This window comes from Bufo gargarizans, chromosome 9, assembly GCF_014858855.1.
Source record: "Bufo gargarizans isolate SCDJY-AF-19 chromosome 9, ASM1485885v1, whole genome shotgun sequence".
Lineage (NCBI taxonomy): Eukaryota > Metazoa > Chordata > Amphibia > Anura > Bufonidae > Bufo > Bufo gargarizans.
The window spans coordinates 38779785-38798402 of record NC_058088.1 but is presented as its reverse complement, the minus strand read 5'-3'; the positions used below and the strand labels follow the sequence as shown (position 1 = coordinate 38798402).

Below are 18618 nucleotides of genomic sequence, written 5' to 3'. Positions count from 1 at the left end.
TGAGGACGGCGATACAGATAAATATGGAGATGAGCGCTTCCACAATGAAAACGCTCCTCTCAACTCCTGCTGTCTCCAGACAAAAAGGTCCGCCGGGCCGTAGTTTGCCTATCACTGTCCTAGAAAGTTCAACCATTCTCATTTTTCACGGGCAAAAGATTGCACAAGGCTCCTTTAAAGTGGATAGTTATCTTTGTGCAGAAAAAGTGCTATGCCTGTCCATGGAGTATGTCTGGTATTGCAGCTCAGCCCCATTTAAGTATACTGGTAATAGTGAGCGTTTCCTTCTCCATTTTAGCATCTTCATCTTGTATTCGAAGTGGAAAGAATACACAATTATCTAAAAGAGATCAGAGTACCAGCAAGATGTGTAGAGCGTGCACAGAGCAGGAAGTCAGTGGGGTGAAGCTTAATCCAGTAGCTACGGACCAGGAAGTCAAGGAGTGAAATTTCAGCCAGTAGCTACAGAGCAGGAAGCCCGGTGGTGGGGCTTCAGCCAGTAGCTACTGAGCAGGAAGTCAGGGTGTGAGGCTTCAGCCAGTAGCTACAGAGAAGGAAGCCTGGGGTGAGGCTTCAGCCAGTAGCTACAGAGGAGGAAGTCAGGGGGTGAGGCTTCAGGCAGTAGCTACAGTGCAGGATGTAAGGAGTGAAGCTTCAGCCAGTAGCTACAGAGGAGGAAGTCAGGAGGTGAGGCTTCAGCCAGTAGCTACAGAGGAGGGAGTCAGGGGGTGAAGCTTCAGCCAGTAGCTACAGAGGAGGGAGTCGGGGGGTGAGGCTTCAGCCAGTAGCTACAGTGCAGGATGTAAGGGGTGAAGCTTCAGCCAAAAACTGCAGAGCAGAAGGTAATGTCATAGAGGGGGCTTTGTTATAACAACTTTTCCTGCACAGCCTAATAACATGTACAGTTTTTGTATTTCCTGTGGTGTTATAGACCCATAGTAGAGAATTCCTGGAAAACTTGCTTGAGAAACCAGAGTGAATTATCATTCCTAATACGCTAAACAAAAATATAAAGGCAACACTTTCGGTTTTGCTCCCATTTTGCATGAGCTGAACTCAAAGATCTGAAATATTTTATACATACACAAAAGACGCATTACTCTCAAATGTTGTTCACAAATCTGTGTAAATCTGTGTTAGTGAGCTCTTCTCCTTAGCCGAGATAATCCATTCCACCTCACAGGTGTGGCATCAAGGTGCTGATTAGACAGCATGAATATTGCACAGGTGTGCCTTCAACTGCCCACAATAAAAGGTCACTCTGAAATATGCACCGTTTGGCTTACTGGGGGGGGGGGGGGGGTGTATCAGAAAACCAGTCAGTATCTGGTGTGGCCACTATTTGCCTCACGCAGTGCAACACATCTCTGTTGCATAGAGTTGATCAGGTTGTTGATTGTGGCCCGTATACACGCTGTCGTATACGCCGATCCAAAGCATCCTTAAACACGCTCAATGGGTGACATGTCCGGTGAGTATGCTGGCCATGCTTCCAGGAATTGTGTACAGATCCTTGCAACATGAGGTGATGGTCGGGGATAAATGTCACAACAATTGGCCTCAGAATCTCGTCACGGTATCTCCGTGCATTCAAAATGCCATCAATAAAATGCACCTGTGTTCATTGTCCATAACATACTCCTGTCCATACCATAACCCCACCGCCACCATGGGCCACTCGATCCACAACGTTGACGTCAGCAAACCGCTCACTCACATGACACCACACACGCTGTCTGCCATCTGCCCTGAACAGTGAAAACCGTGACTCATCCATGAACAGAACGCCTCTCCAACGTGCAAGATGCCATCGAATGTGAGCATTTGCCCACTCAAGTCCGTTACGACGACGAACTGCAGTCAGGTCCAGACCCCGATGAGGACGACGAGCATGCAGATAAGATTCCCTGAGACGGTTTCTGGCAGTTTGTGCAGAAATTCTTTGGTTATGCAAACCGATTGTTGCTGCAGCTGTCTAGATGGCTGGTCTCAGATGATCATGGAGGTGAACATGCTGGATGTGGTCCTGGGCTGGTGTGGTTATACGTGGTCTGTGGTTGTGAGGCCGGTTGGATGTACTGCCAAATTTTCTGAAACGCCTTTAGAGACGGCTTATGGTAGAGAAATGAACATTTATTGCACGGGCAACAGGTCTGGTAGACATTCCTGCAGTCAGCATGCCAATTGCACACTCCCTCAAATGTTGCGCTATCTGTGGCATTGTGCTGTGTGATCAAACTGCACTTTTCAGAGTGGCCTTTTATTGTGGGCAGTCTAAGGCACACCTGTGCAATATTCATGCTGTCTAATCAGCACCTTGATATGCCACACCTGTGAGGTGGGATGGATTATCTCGGCAAAGGAGAAGTGCTCACTAACACAGATTTAGACAGATTTGTGAACAATATTTGAGAGTAATGGGTCTTTTGTGTATGTAGAAAATGTTTCAGATCTTTGAGGTCAGCTCCTGCAAAATGGGAGCAAAACCGAAAGTGTTGCATTTATATTTTTGTTCAGTGTACAATACATCACATGACCCCTGGTATCTCTATTTTACTAATCTTGATTTGCCCTTCATTTTACCCTAAAGGGGTTGTCCGAGAAATCTATATATTGTTTTTTTTTATTTTATAAAAGGCACTCTGATGCTCCCAATCACTGTAGCCATGATGTTATGTTTTCAACTGTAGTGATGGCGTGCCCGATTTACTGCATGCGGCGTTATATGTAGTATACATGCCACAGCAGTGATTAAAACAAAACCCAGTGTAGAGGATGGAAGTGGCAGCACTGGAACAGTATAAAAGGGAAGGGAAGGGGCGGGGGGGGCGGTTGTTTCTTTAATAGCTTCAGTGCCTCAGAAAACCCCTTAATTTCCAATGAGCAATGCAGTTTTGGCTGGTGTTTTGACCTCTGAACACCAACCCTCTTCAGTGTCTCCCTTACCATGGTGCCATGTCTCCATGGTTTAAAGGTAACATTGGTCCAGTCCACGCAGGTAAATCAGTAGGTTCCACAGTAGGTTGCTCAGGCTGGGTACCAACTTTGCAGCATCACCATGTCTGGACACCAGTGGGTTTATTGTCAGAAGGGCTGTAGGTTTCATGTGCAGCTTAGCCAACACCACTCTTGGACCAGATCAATGTGCAATGTCAGAAGAATGTATTTGGCAGTCGGCATGTTTCCATACGGCCATTGTACTGCTCTTCCTCTTCATTACAAGCATCTGACGCGTTAGCGGTAGTGTTGAGCGAACTTGTGGTTTCAAGTTCGGCCTACAAGGTTCGGGTTATCTAAGAATTAAGTTATGGATTCCGCTACCACGGACCATAAGTTGTGGTCCATGGTAGCGGAATTCTGAAATAACCCAAACCTTGTACGCTGAACTTGGAAACACAACTTCGCTCAACACTAGTTAGAGGTATACATCAGGAAGTACCCCCATCGTAACCAAAAATGAAAGTCTAATTCAGACTTCCGTCCATAAGTGATTGTAAGTAGGATGTATGTAGCTACAAGTCACCCGTGATAATACTGCTGTTACAGGGGTAGTCATGTATCTCTTAAGTTAAAGGTAGCATTGACACATATCATATCTGTGCTTATACTTGTATTGTGTTTGAAATGTTTTAGTTTCCTTAATTATAATTAGCTTTTTCCCTTTTTTCTCTTTTTTTGTTTGTTTTTGTTTTCTTTCTTTTTTTTGATAACGCTGTCTTGCTTTGCACTGTGATTGCATGCTGCTCCCGGTGTAACCTTCATGGTGATGTCACATGGCTTGCTGCTGTGATACCTACCACGCTCCTCCAAAATCCACCATGTGTTGCTATGGTTACCATTAACCCTCCACCCTCCTGTATTGTCGCTTCCATGGTTCCCTCCTGAAAGTACCCATGATGCACGGTGCTACGCCCACCACTGTGTCTGCAGCAACAACACCTGCCACCAGCGTGCCCTTCGCTGCAACAGCTACAGCCAATCAGGTTTGGCCCTTTAAAAAGCTTTATTTCACATGTAGAAGCCTGGCATAATGTACAGAGTATTATATGCACCTTGCGGATGGGTGGCACAAAGCATTGTGTGATTTTCATCCTTGTATAGATATTGACTGATATATTGTTGACCGATTTATGTATATCTATACCAGAAAATAACTCCTTCGTTCCTAAGGGTTTCTGTAACTTGTCCTGAGGTGTATATAGCATTGATGCTTATGAGTGCAGTAGAAAAACCAAGAGAGGCAGCTTTCGTATGCTTTACCTATAGGTGACCATGTTATTTGTAGAGTCCTCCACCTACTAGTCAAGTATATGGCGCCTTAGTAAAAACCTATATAAATACCGTAAGATAGTCACGTAGTCATACAGTGCATATAAAATCATTAAACATTGATAATAATATTAGTCACATTGTTTCAGCATCAACAATAATGTAGGATAACATGCCCTGCTTCTTCCATTAAGGCCCCTTGCACACGGCCGTTGTGGGTCCGCGTTGGGGACCGCAATTTGCGGTCTCCAATGCACGGGCAACGTCCGTGTGGTGGCCGGGACAGATCGAGACTAGAGATGAGCGAACTTCTGTTTTAAGTTCGGCGTCTAAAGTTCGGGGGCGGGTTAGCGGAGAATCCCGATCTGGAACCGGATATGGATTCCGACTTCCGTTGTGGTCCGTGGTAGCGGAATCAATAATCGGCCATTATTGATTCCGCTACCACGGACCACAACGGAAGTCGGAATCCATATCCGGTTCCAGATCGGGATTCTCCGCTAACCCGCCCCCGAACTTTAGACGCCGAACTTAAAACAGAAGTTCGCTCATCTCTAATCGAGACCCATTCAAGTTGAATGGGTCCGTGATCCGTCCGCATCGCAAAAAAATAGAACAAGTTCTATTTTTTTGCGGTGCACAGGCACGGACAGAAACACCACGGAAGCACTCCGTAGTGCTTCCGTGGGGTTCCGATCCGTGCTTCCGTTCCGCATCTCCGTGATTGCAGACCCATTCGGCCACGGGCACAGAACGATCAGTGCAAGAGGCCTAAGGGGAACAGCACAATGTAATTCATATAAGGCTTGCATGTTTCCAGTAGGGGTCTATTTGCTGAGATTGGAATCTATTTAGGAATTAGCGATAATTTTGCAATTTAGGACTGCGCTACTATCGCTCATAGCAAAAAAAAAATATGCATGACACAGTCTCTGAAACGCTTCTAGATTATTATGAGAGGTCTGTGCAGAATGCACACGCTGTGATCTAAAAGGAAACGCCAAAGTCTAAAACCAGCCATAGGCCTTGTTCACACAGTGCAGAAGTTTTTTTTTTTTTTCTTACTAAAGCCGGGAGTAAATACTAAACAGAAGGAAAGTGTAAAGAAAACACAAAGACTAACTAATACTGATTTATCAAGACCGGTGTGTGCTACACCAGTCTTGATAGGACTAGGCCCCTTTCAAACAAGCAAGTTCCACGCATTAGACTCGCAGCGTGAGTATGCAGCAGCTTCCGTCCTGACCTCCCAGCACTGACGGGGGTCACATAGCATTATATTGATTTATGATGCTATGTAACCCTTAGATGTATTGTAAAACTCGGACATAATGCTGTCAGTTATCCAATACATTCCAGAACTGTAAGGGTTACATAGCATCATGAATCAATATAATTCTATGTCACCCCTGCAGTGCTGGGAGGTCAGGACGGGAGCTGCCGCATTCTCATGCTCCAGGTCTGATGTGTGGAACTTGTTTGTCTGCAAGGGGCCTTAAGCCTCATTCATACGTCAGTGTTTTGGTCCGTGATTTCCATCAGTTTTTTTTAGGATTGGAGCCTCTGGTTCGGTATTTAGACCCGCACCTGGTTTCGGCTCAAAATTACTGATGGAAATCAGTTACCAAAACACTGACGTGTGAATGAGGCATTACTCTGCTGGAGGAGGTATATAATTTATGACGAGGCAAATCTACAACCTCACCGAGCTGCTGTGGAGTTCATTCATTATTTACTCTGCTTCTGGCATAAATAATAGTAAATGGGCCAGGGCCCTTGCCACTAGCTTTTTCGGAAAACTGGTGAGAGTGGCGTAAAAAATGCCATTTTTAAATAAGTCACATTGCCATTTTAAATGCCGGAAAACTGCCGAAGGAGGAATGATAAATTACCCCCTAGGAATTATTTGCAGACGTTTTATTTCATTCTTTTGCTGGTTAAAAAAAACACTATTCTTTTTACAGTTTTTGCTGCATTTTTGAGGCTTTTTTAATGGATTTTTATTGTAACACTTTATGTTCTTTTTTTGCTGCTATATTCCTAAAGGAATGTAAAAATGCCTGAAAAATTGCACACCTACAGTATTCTGTGTTTTGGGGAGGAAAAACACAAAATTATAAAAAAAAAAAAATACATTTGTAATCCATTTGATAATGTACTATAAACTTTATCCCCTTTGGGCCAAGGCCAGTTTTGGAAAACTAATTTCCTCCTCGTCCTCCAAAGGCTATAACTGTTTTTATTTTTTCACGACATATGATGGCCTTTTTTTTTTTTTTTTTTTTTTAGGGACAAGTTGTACTTTTTAATGGCACTGTATAACCTTCTTTATAATGTATTACAAAACTGTAAAAAGAATTGTGGGGTGAAATCTGCAGGTCAGAATACCAAAGTTATATAGTTGTTATTATGTAAAAAATGAAAAATCTTTTCTAAAGCAAATGTGCGTTTTGTTGCCATATTATGACACCAGTTTTTATTGGTATCATTTTAGGGAACAGCATTTTGTATTGTGTTTTATTCCATCTTTAGTGTAGTGGAGTCAGCCATTGTTTTTACGGCATTCAGGGATAAGTAACACAATATTTTAGTAGATTTGACAATTTCAGATGTGGCAAAACCAATTACGGTATGTTTTTTTTTTGTTGTTTTGTTTTTTAGGTTTAACACATAGCAAAAGACCACTTGTACTACTCACAGCAATACTTCTGCATTGTTGTGAATACTGATTTTTACAAGCATTCTGTAAAGTCACATAATATCGGGCGACCCCTGGTTTACATGACAACTGATCAGCACCCCGAAACTTCACTGCGGAGGGGGAGGGGGAGCGTTCAGAGGACTCAGGGAGCCCCCTCCCTATGTCTAGCTGCTCAGATGAGGCGGTCACTTATTGACCACCACATCTGAGGGGTTAAATGCCCAAAATTGGCCACAGCAGGTAGGTGGGTAGTTGTATAGCTCAGCCAGCACCCAACATGTACGGAGAGGGCTGAGCTCCTGAGCCCGCTCACCTGTGATGTACAGTACAGTTTATGCACAAAATATGTCCGAAGCCGAGCAGTTGGATTTCAATTTTCACAATCTTTTTGTCCTATAGAGGATAAGCTGCCACCAGAGGTGTCTGGCTGCACCTCTCTTCCTTTTTCACAACACATGCATGCTCGGCTGAACATGCATACGTATGGGGGGGGGGGGGGGGTTGGAAGACATAGTTGTCAGCTGACAGTTATCTCAAGTGTATGGTCAGCTTAATGTACTGAAAAACCTAGCCTAAATTTTTTTAAAAAAATTACAAAAACTGCACTGTTTGAACAAAGTCTAGGGAAGTTCAAAAAATTGCCTTCATTATTTTGCCCATGTAAATAAATCTGAATAAATTTGCCATGCAACCCTGGTCTGAATGTTCTGTGTTGAAATTATGCATTTAACCTATAACCATAAATCCTGGTATATCTTCCTATGTATATGATCCAAAATGATATGGCCCCCTTGCTTTCTGTAGGATACCACTAGATGCCAAACAATGGACCAGGTGTAGACCAAGAACAGATGAGACATGCACTGTACCATCCAAGTACTATCTTGGCAAATAGACCCGACTTAACCTAGAGCAATCTCCTTAATGACGCAGGGTTGATCATAACAACTCGTGCACAAGCCCAATAAATGCTTGCCTGGTTCCATATCCTAGAATCCCCTCCCGCAGGAAACCCACGGCTGTGACTTGGTGATCACGGACCGGTTTTCCATTCACCACCATTTACAGCAATCATGAATAGCCTTCTCTCCAGAAAAACCTTTTAATCTGAAATCTTTTCCACTGTAGATGTCCCAATTTTCACTAGATGAACTGAATAACAGCATGTATGTATCACAGATCTTACCCATAGAACAGTAAGTTGGTTTTCATCTTAACATTAACGTATTAACTGATTTCTTCTATTTGAAAAGCATCTGATGGGACTACTCATACCATTAATGACCTGGCTCTCCGTTGCGGAGATGTATTCTATATCTGACTATAGGTTCTATATGTAAGAGGTGGCATTAGCCCAAGTCAGGGTTGGATCATTAGTTAGGACGATCTCAATGTCACCAAGAGATAAGGCAGCCTTCAGGGGTTCAGACTGCATTGCTGTTACCATTGCAATGATTGGCTTCAAGGTTGCAACTGGTTTTTATGCTTTTTATATCAGAACGTTCCATACTATGTTGCTTTGTGTTGCTTTCCATGTTAAAGACTGAACTGTTTGCTAGATTCCAGATTTTTATTTTATTTTATTGTTTATTTTATTTTTTTGTTCTAAACATAATCTGTTATATGTGGAAACCAGGTGTTATCTGTAGAGTTCAATATCCGGAATGTAAACTATTTGACCGTGTTAGATGTGTTTATCGAGAGATTTTATCCCATGTTTGGTCTGAAAGGTCTTTTTGTATATTCTACAAAGAAAAGCGTATGATTACAATATTAAGAATGAGAGATTTATTTGGGATAAAGGAATTTCATGCATCTCCTAGAACCAAGTAGATACAATGTATTACATGCATACGGTTCCATTTTAAAGGGACAGTAAAGGAACCTAAATTTTACAAAGCTAAACTACATTTAGTAGTAGTAGTATATTGCCCTATAGCTTTGTTAAATGCTACAATCAAGGCCAATAGGATATATTTCCTTTAACACGTAGTGTATGGTTTCCCTTAAAGTAGCCATACACATTACAGGTAGGCAAAACTGAGTACTTCAACCAAAGCCCATGGAAAGAAATTGCTATCTATTGGGTCAATGGGCTTGATGACAGAAAAAAAAAACTTACAAATGTTAAGAATGCGAAGCATTAGTATACACAGTTAGGGTACTTTCACACTAGCATTTTTCTTTTCCGGCACTGAGTTCCGTCCTAGGGGCTCTATACCGGAAAAGAACTGATCAGTTTTATCCTAATGCATTCTGAATGGAGAACATTCCGTTCAGGATGCATCAGGATGTCTTCTATTCCAGCAGCATACAGTTTTTAAACTGGACACAAAACCGCTGCAAGCTGCGTTCAGTCATAAAAACTGAAAAAAACTGATCAGGCACTGAAAGCCTAAGGGTACTTTCACACTAGTGTTATTCTTTTCCGGCATTGTGTTCCGTCCTAGGGGCTCTATACCGGAAAAGAACTGATCAGTTTTATCCAAATGCATTCTGAATGGAGAGCAATCCGTTCAGGATGCATCAGGATGTCTTTTGACTGATCAGGAAAAAGATAAAACCGCAGCATGCTACGGTTTTATCTCTGGCCAAAAAAACTGAAGACTTGCCTGAATGCCGGATCTGGCATTTTTTTCCATATGAATGTATTCAAAATGCCGGATCCATCCTTCCGGTCTGGGCATGCGCAGACCGGAAAAAAGGTGAAAAAAATAAATGCCGGATCCAGCATTTCAATGCATTTTTCTGACTGATCAGGCATTTTTAATTTTTCCGGAACTGCTTGCCTGATCACTCTGCCGCAAGTGTGAAAGTAGCCTTACAGATATCTTTAGGTTATGCCCCCTACTTTAATAATAATAATGTAGACTAACTTAAAGTAGGGAAAATCAGAAATTGCATCACCAGTGTTATCCCTAAACTCATGCTCAGTTAAAGGGGTTGTCCGGCTGGTAGCATTTTATTTTACAGAGTCAGAGCAGCATTAAAAAAATGGAGTGATGCTGACCAATCCCTTGCCCCTCCCTAGATCTCTAATTCCTGGTCCCTCTCGACACACAAGAAATGACCACTCAGCCGATCGCTAGCTGAGGTGGATCACCGATGAGGCCCGCGACTGGCTGAGCGATCATTTCCTGTGTGTCGCGAGGGACCAGGAGGTAGAGACAATCAGGGACCCAGGAAATATAGGAATGGGAGCAGCAAAGAATTGGCGATTATCATTTATTTTTATTTATTTTTTGTGTTTTCATGCCACTCTTACTCTTTTTCAAAAAACTTTTAGAAATTGCTGGAAAACTCTTTTAATTCCTGCAACTACCTTGTGCCGTTTACTTATAGTCAGATCAAGAAGTCTTGACATCATATCCTCATTTGAATGGGGTTGAGCTGCTGTACACTGCACTGCCTATTGCCTGGAAGAGAGCAGCCTCCTTTTCTAGTCTTATCCAACCCCTTTTTGATATGTAATGCAGACTCTACAGTATATATATATGCACTCACCTAAAGAATTATTAGGAACACCTGTTCTATTTCTCATTAATGCGATTATCTAGTCAACCAATCACATGGCAGTTGCTTCAATGCATGTAGGGTTGTGGTCCTGGTCAAGACAATCTCCTGAACTCCAAACTGAATGTCAAAATAGGAAAGAAAGGTGGGCTACAACAGCAGAAGACCCCACCGGGTACCACTCATCTCCACTACAAATAGGAAAAAGAGGCTACAATTTGCACGAGCTCACCAAAATTGGAATGTTGAAGACTGGAAAAATGTTGCCTGGTCTGATGAGTCTCGATTTCTGTTGAGACATTCAAATGGTAGAGTCCAAATTTGGTGTAAACAGAATGAGAACATGTATCCATCATGCCTTGTTACCACTGTGCAGGCTGGTGGTGGTGGTGTAATGGTGTGGGGGATGTTTTCTGGGCACACTTTAGGCCCCTTAGTGCCAATTGGCCATTGTTTAAATGCCACGGGCTACCTGAGCATTGTTTCTGACCATGTCCATCCCTTCATGACCACCATGTACCCATCCTCTGATGGCTACTTCCAGCAGGATAATGCACCATGTCACAAAGCTCGAATCATTTCAAATTGGTTTCTTGAACATGACAATGAGTTCATTGTACTAAAATGGCCCCACAGTCACCAGATCTCAACCCAATAGAGCATCTTTGGGATGTGGTGGAACGGGAGCTTCGTGCCCTGGATGTGCATCCCTCAAATCTCTATAAACTGCAAGATGCTATCCTATCAATATGGGCCAACATTACTAAAGAATGCTATCAGCACCTTGTTGAATCAATGCCACATAGAATTAAGGCAGTTCTGAAGGCAAAAGGGGGTCCAACACGGTATTAGTATGGTGTTCCTAATTCTTTAGGTGAGTGTATATTCATTAATCAGTTCTTCTAAAAAGGGTAATTTGCCCTTTGAATTACAGCCATGTGGGAAGCACCTTGAAAACATGGAACAGAGTATTAAATATTAAAATGTAGGGCCGCGTGAAAATTAGTTTTAAATTCTCAAAATTCCTGCAAATAAGTAAACCTACAGTTCAGACCTTTAAGTGTAATTGAAATAATCGGTTGCTGAGGAACACTGCCAAACCTAATTACACTGTTCACATGCAGCTCTATAACGGTGACAGGCCCCGCAGATGCTTAGCAGTAAACCTATGTTTTACATTTATATGCTTATTAATGATTAAAACAAAATTATGCAGAGGCTTCTGTGCGGCCTGCGAGGTGAGCGTTAGATTTCATGCAGGTGCCTGACACTTTAGAGGTCACCACAAGGAGGTACAGTCCATAGGGGGTGAGGAATAGTGTATAGAAGTAATAGTTCACAAACACACATGTGGAATATTCTGTCACCTGGTTTGTACCCATGACACTGGCTGACCTGTTACATGTGCGCTTGGCAGCTGAAGACATCTGTGTTCGTCCTACGTTTGCATGTGCCCGCATTGCTGAGAAATAAGATGTTTTAATATATGCAAATGAGCCTCTAGGAGCAATGGGGGCGTTGCCATTACACCTAGAGGCTCTGCTCTCTCTGCAACTGCAGCTCGCTCTGCACTTTGATTGACAAAGCCAGACACTGAAAAGTTGATCACGCTTGGCCCTGTCAATTGAAGTACAGACGTTGCAGAGAGAGCAGAGCCTCTAGGTGTAATGATAACGCCCCCGTTGCTCCTAGAGGCTCATTTGCATATATTAAAACTTCATTTTTCTCAGCAATACAGGCACATATGAACATGGGACCAACACAGATGCCTTCAGCTGCCAAGTGCACATGTAACAGGTCAGCCAGTAGCATAGGCACAAATCTGCTGACAGATGCCCTTTAAACTAGCAGAAACTAGTACTCCGCTGCGAGGGCAGGGCGAAAATTACATACATCCATTAACCAGATGTCAAAAGTGTATGTGGACATGTCTGATGTATACACGACCTTGTGGATGGGATATATGTCAACCATCAGTGCCCAGAGGGTTGTAACATAGTCTGTACGATACTGCATGTACTACAGAACTGCTATAGGGGTTGTCCAAATTTTTTGTTGTTGTCCCCATCTCTCAACTTCCACATGGACGGGGTCTCATGCCTCACTGCAGCTGATGGCTGGCCTCACTGGTGACGTGACCCAGCAGTGTGGAAGTTGACAGACGGGGACCAGATTTCCAGTGATAAGAGCCCAGGAGCTACAGAGCTGGTGCGGAGCAAGAATGGCTTTTTCCACAAATGCTGCTGACTAAAGGGCAAATGAAAAAAAATTTGACAAGCCCTTTAAAGAGACGCTCCACCTTAGATCCACTTTATAAGATATGTAATGAACTTTATTAGCAGTAACCTTGTTGATCTCTAATTACCAATATTGCAAGTAGGGGAATAGATGGGCAGTAGAGCAGGGCAGCTGCCCTCCCAGGGCCACCATGAATAGAAGAGCTGTTACATCGTGACTACACTTTACTCACTTTGTTCCATACAGGCTTCCATAAGTGGTGCTTGTATTCAGACTGGCAGCTGTCAGGAATTTGATTTCCCCAAGGCTGCCCTGCTCCATTATCCATATTGGTAACAGATATACAAGGTAGCTGCTTTATGGTAATATCAAGTTTAAAGAGGTATTCCTGTTTTAATGATTACTTTTATTTATGTATTGGAAACATTGGATGTTGAACAATTTTCTGATATACATCTATTAAAAATGTTGCTTGCAGACCTTTATTATATCCATACAGTAGCCCATTTTAGTCCTGCAAAATGCACCCATAGGAGAGCTGGGTAGGACTAAACATGGCGTCAGTTCTGTGAGCCATCATGTGACCCAGCTTTCACGTACAGAGTTATTCCACAGGATAGGGGATAACTTTTAGATCGGTGGGGGTCCTACCGCTAGGACTTTCACCAATCACAAGAACAGGGGCCCCGTATTCCCTGAAGCCCCCCTCCCCCCTGAAATGAACGGAGCGGCCGGTCAGGCATGCGTGCAGCCGCTCCATTCATTTCTGTGGGAATTCCTTAGATAGCCGAGCGCTGTACTTGGCTATGTCCGGAACTCCTATAGAAATGAATAGAGCGCCAAGCACATGTGCGACTGGCCGCTCCATTCATTTCAGGGAGGCTGCAGGGTGTACGTGGCCCATGTTTTCATGATCGGTGAGGTTCCCAGCAGTAGGACCCGCACAATTTAATAGTTATCCCCTATCCTGTGGATAGGGGATAACTTAATTTAACCAGAATACCCCTTTAACTGCTCAGGTATCTAACAGGTGAATAGCGGTGTATTTGAGAGCAGAACATCTACAGTATTACTAACAGGAGCAGTATCTCATCCGATCTGTCACTGTCTGTGTAGAAGTAAATATGTGTGAGTGTGTTGTTTTTGTTTTTTTTACACTAAATTTTGTTACCAACTTGACAACACCTACTGACAGGCAGCCATTTTACATCATCTAGAGACAGGCCAGCATGTAAATAAACATAGTGATGTAGTTACTGCAATATCCTCAATAAAAATCGTTATTCCAACACACGGCCTATTTAATTATCACATGGATGTGTCCTGTGTGCTGTCCTAGCACATGTATGTCATGTAACACTGCTTCCTGAATGTTAGGGTGTAAAGAGTGTCACATGACTGATGCCATGTTTCATTTAGGCCATGGATACATTACACAGGACTGATACACGGGCTTTACCATTCTACTGCATATAGGGGTCAACTGCCTGATAAAAGAAAGGTATGTATGCAGAATTTTAAATGCATGTATATTAGAAAATTGTATGATGTCCTTCTATATAAACAAATAAGTAAAAAAAATAAAAAATAAAAATAAAACTGGAATACCCCTTTAAAGTGGCTCCAATGAGAAATTTTCATGTCACATTTGCTCAGATGTTATGCTTTATTGTAATAAATTCTCCCCATTTGTTCCTCACTGTGATAACTTCCTGTCTGTTCTTTCTTCCTTCTCTAGTAGGCCATGTTGAAATTCTGAACAGCAGAATTATGGAGTATCAGAATTTATCCGTGGGAAGTTACACATGGCCTTTCTGTAAATATCCATTACTGGCGTCCTCTACCACCTCGACCGTAAGCCTGCTGCAGTCTACATGTTAACCAAAAAGAGAAAAAAAAAAATAATGGGAATGTCTGAAAAACAGCACTATGGAAAAAAAATATACATTACAGTCAACATCGCTCTCCGAGAGCGGTTATACACGTAGGATACTATACTAGACTTTTGTAACACATTTACTTTTAACACATGTAATCATTCTGCGTGTACCATGTTAGATGAGTGCACCATGCGGAAGCTTGTTTTGCTGCATATTATTGGTGGATTCACATTTTAAAGTGTTATCTTAACTGTTTTGTTTACATTGTAGTCAATTCCATTTTTATGTGTGTATCATTATGAGAAGTATACTCGAGACCATCTTTTGCATCGTGATAATTACATGCATCATTTGTTTTGTCATCTTCTTAGTATTATGCCAAACAGGGACAAAGTGGTTCAGAAAGAAGGTCCAGCTCGAAATATATTATTTTTTCCCCCTAATTTTATACCGATAATTTAAATCCTTTTTCCAATCATTCTAACCAAAATAACAGGAATACAGATTGCTTTCAAAGCACCACCATCTAAAAGGAAATATCCCCAAATGAATCCTTTTACTGATGTAACATAAGATTGTTAACTATTTAAAATGCCTCGGTGGGAAATTGTGTACCAGAATCAAATGACTTGATTTATCCGCCTTCCTGCAACTTTTACTGAAAGTATTGTTTTACATCTCTGGCTTCATCTATTGCAAAGCTTTTTCCTGTTTCAATGGCCAATTTCACCTATGCGTGCAATCTAGGTGGCATGTTCAAGCTTCCTCTACCTTGTCTGGTCTTCTTCTGTCCAGACATATGAACCATTTCTCATTCTCCTTGGGGCTGCATTACTGTAAGAAACTGCATCATTTTTACTGTAATGCCACCTCATGGCTCACATTGTGCCATATGGGTCCTACAATGCACTATAGAGTGCAGTCAGCATGTCCTCTCTGCCCTGCCACCAACATTGAATGCTCTTAGAGAAGATACCAGCCACGGTATTGCTCTAACCCAGCAATGGCTAACTCTAGCTGTGGTGAAACTTTGACTCCCAGCATGCTCTATTCATGAGAACATCTTGGGAGTCGTAGTTTTACCACAGCTGGAGTGCCGGAGGTTAGCCATCACATAACCCATAGCAATTAAGTTGCACGCTCGATTGAGCCAAAGCAGATGGCAATGGAAGGTTATTATCCGTAAATGTTGTCCTACCTACAATTTATGTGTGGGGCTAAGCAAATGAAGAATGAGCATATCTTCTAAGCTTAGAAGGAGCCAGACATGAAAAGTGATGCGTTTGGGAGCAGTCACAGTAGGGCCAGAACAATAAATTTAAGTCATTTGTAAATGGAAACCTTCAACCTCTTCAAACAAGGTTCCATCCCTGAAGAAGCCCTTTTAATGCTTTTAGCTAATTGTGGTGATATTACCTTATAGTATGGATTTTACTGTATACTTTTATTCCATAGATGAATGATCTCAATTTTGTAATTTTTTTATGTGACCGTGTTGTTGCCCACCGGCACAGTCAGTATAGCACTTATTATTTATACACACCCCTCACCCGCACGTGAGGGAGAACGAGTGGGCAGGCCTATCAAACGAAACGTTTATCCATGCCATAGGGACACCTAGAATAATTGCATACCTTGGCTTTCGTACCTATGGACGTGGCCCTGGTCCAACCCTAGCTGGCAAAATAACCTTCTTGACTGAAGTGAGAGAACAATCGTATATATGATATAGCTTTAAGAAATGGGCGTCACGTAAACGTAGACGAGTTGCACTTGATTTTGAGCAGTGGACCTCTAACCGCTATGGTTCCTGTTTTCCAGAATACTGCCACAATTAATGTAATACGTGGACTAACAAGAGTGTTTTTAATTTTTACATAATTGTTTTTTTTTCTGTTGAAAACTATTTGCGTTACCTGAATTTTTTTGCACAGCGCGTGCCAGTGCCTCAACGGTGAGAGATGTGACTGAACCAGATCTGATACAGTCACATGGTGTATGGCTTTATGGATTTAATGATGGAACTTTCAGTGCTAAATAGTTTCTTTCTTTTTTGTTATTTTGTATATTCTGACACCTTATTGTAATCCTTTTTTATGTATAAATATATACATATATTTTTAAACATCGGAGAGATGTATATAGAATGTAAACATAGGGGGTTTATTCTTAAAATCCTTTCGAGGGTCCTTTTAACCACCCGCAGTGAATGGTAGATTCTGATTGTTAAAGATAACATTGATCTTTCTGCTTAGTGAACAAAACGGCCTCAATTGCTAATATCTTTAATCTGCATTCACCCCTTTAGTGACGAGTGTACCATCCCGAAACTGACATCGACATTTGTTCTCCAGTATTCCCACTTGTGAAATGTTTAAACTTGTATCTTAGCCAAATGGCTTTCATTTTAAGTCACGTCGTCCATGTAAAGCCCACCTTTGGGATCATGTATCAAGTTTAATACTACAAGAACTGTTGAGATATATTAGTCTAATGCGGTTAGACCAGGCGCCATATTTAACAACATACTGTGCCAAGCGAATGTATGAACTAAGTGGGCCAGATCTAAGCATCAACCTAATGCAATACGGGTTATATTGCATTTCACTTGGATGTTAAAATAAAGGGTCGTTGAGACACAGACCCCAGAGTATTTTACAGCCGCCAATGTTACCTTATGAAGGTGGCTTTTATGTTATACAAAATTATTGTGGCTTGCTCCACGTTACCAAATATTTTTGTCTTGTTCCCTGATGCAAAATAATGGCTACATTGACACTTTATGAAACTTAAAGGGGGTAACATACTCTTGTCAATTGCACCCTCATGGATCCAGTCTACCAATGTACCATAAAGGTCATGTCGCTGCAATGCATTTATTAGAGAGGGGACCCAACCATAGATTTTCTATCTCCTTTGCTATTAGATGAAGATGACCTTGCAGGACCCTCCTAGCCAGATTGGATAGGTCATCAGTATCTGATCAGAGGGGTCCGACTCCCAGCATCCCCACTGTTTGAAGACGCAGTGGTGTGCAGGTGAGCACTGCACTAATTTCCTCGGCCAGCAATGTCACATTCGGCCATCACATGGGCCTTTGTGTGGCACAGTCCCTTTAAAGTGAAAGAACCTGGGCTGCAATACCAAGCACAGCCACTATACAATGTACAGCACTGTGATTGGTATGCTGTGATGAGGCCGCAGCGCTCACCGGAGGCTGTGCCAGGTGTCTGATCCCCACCAATCACATATTGATGACCGGTCACCTATCCAGAGGATAGGCATCAATATTGTACTCCCGGAATACCCCTTTAAGAAAAGCTAATGGTTTAATATTAATACGTAAAGTTCAGAGTGGTAAAAAATTATAGGTAATCAGAAAATGCTAAGTACATGCTATATCCAGTGAAACAAACTATAAGTAAGAATAGTGTCCCAGGACAAACGAGTGGAATAAAGGTAGACATAGATGTAAAGATTCTCTAAACATTGACTACACAAATGTTCATCCAACCATCGTACATGTAAAGTATTTCTACCACGATTTGCAGCAACCTACCTGAGAAATTTGGAAATATTGTTACACTTTCAGTTTTGGTCATTGTACATAGTACAGCTTTCCATTGCTCCAACCAAATCGGATCATCACTGAAGACGTGAAGGTGGTTGCTCCAGAAGCCATCAGATGAGCAGAATTGTCTTTACATCTATGGCCACTTTTGCCCTACAATCCTATAGATCAGGGAATAGCAATCTCCGGCGCTCCAGCTGTTCTTAAACTACAACTCCCAGAATCCTCCTGTTGTGTATGCTGGGAGCTGTAGTTTGACAGCGGCTGGAGTGCCGAAGGTTGCTGACCTCTGCTATAGATAGTTCTATGATGGGTATTTCAAAAATATGATCTCATGTAGGATCATTTTTAGATTTTAGAACAAAATGAAGAAAAATGGTTTTTATAAACCTGAAACAAAACGGAAGTAAAAAATGATGTCATTCTTTATATTTTATTTGGCTAAG

The 18618-nt window shown here is 42.1% G+C and overlaps 1 protein-coding gene across 1 annotated transcript in view; it reads left to right on the top strand.

Annotated features, from left to right (window-relative positions):
* The window catches only part of MBNL3 (muscleblind like splicing regulator 3), a 176922-nt gene extending 162327 nt beyond the window's left edge, over positions 1-14595 (top strand). Inside the window, exons 7-10 of the mRNA XM_044268665.1 lie at positions 3889-3983; positions 8099-8166; positions 14141-14222; positions 14460-14595. Of these exons, the coding sequence (XP_044124600.1) occupies positions 3889-3983; positions 8099-8166; positions 14141-14222; positions 14460-14462 (248 nt within the window). The 3' untranslated portion in view covers positions 14463-14595. The remainder of the gene's footprint in view (positions 1-3888; positions 3984-8098; positions 8167-14140; positions 14223-14459) is intronic.
* Positions 14596-18618: the final 4023 nt, after the last annotated feature.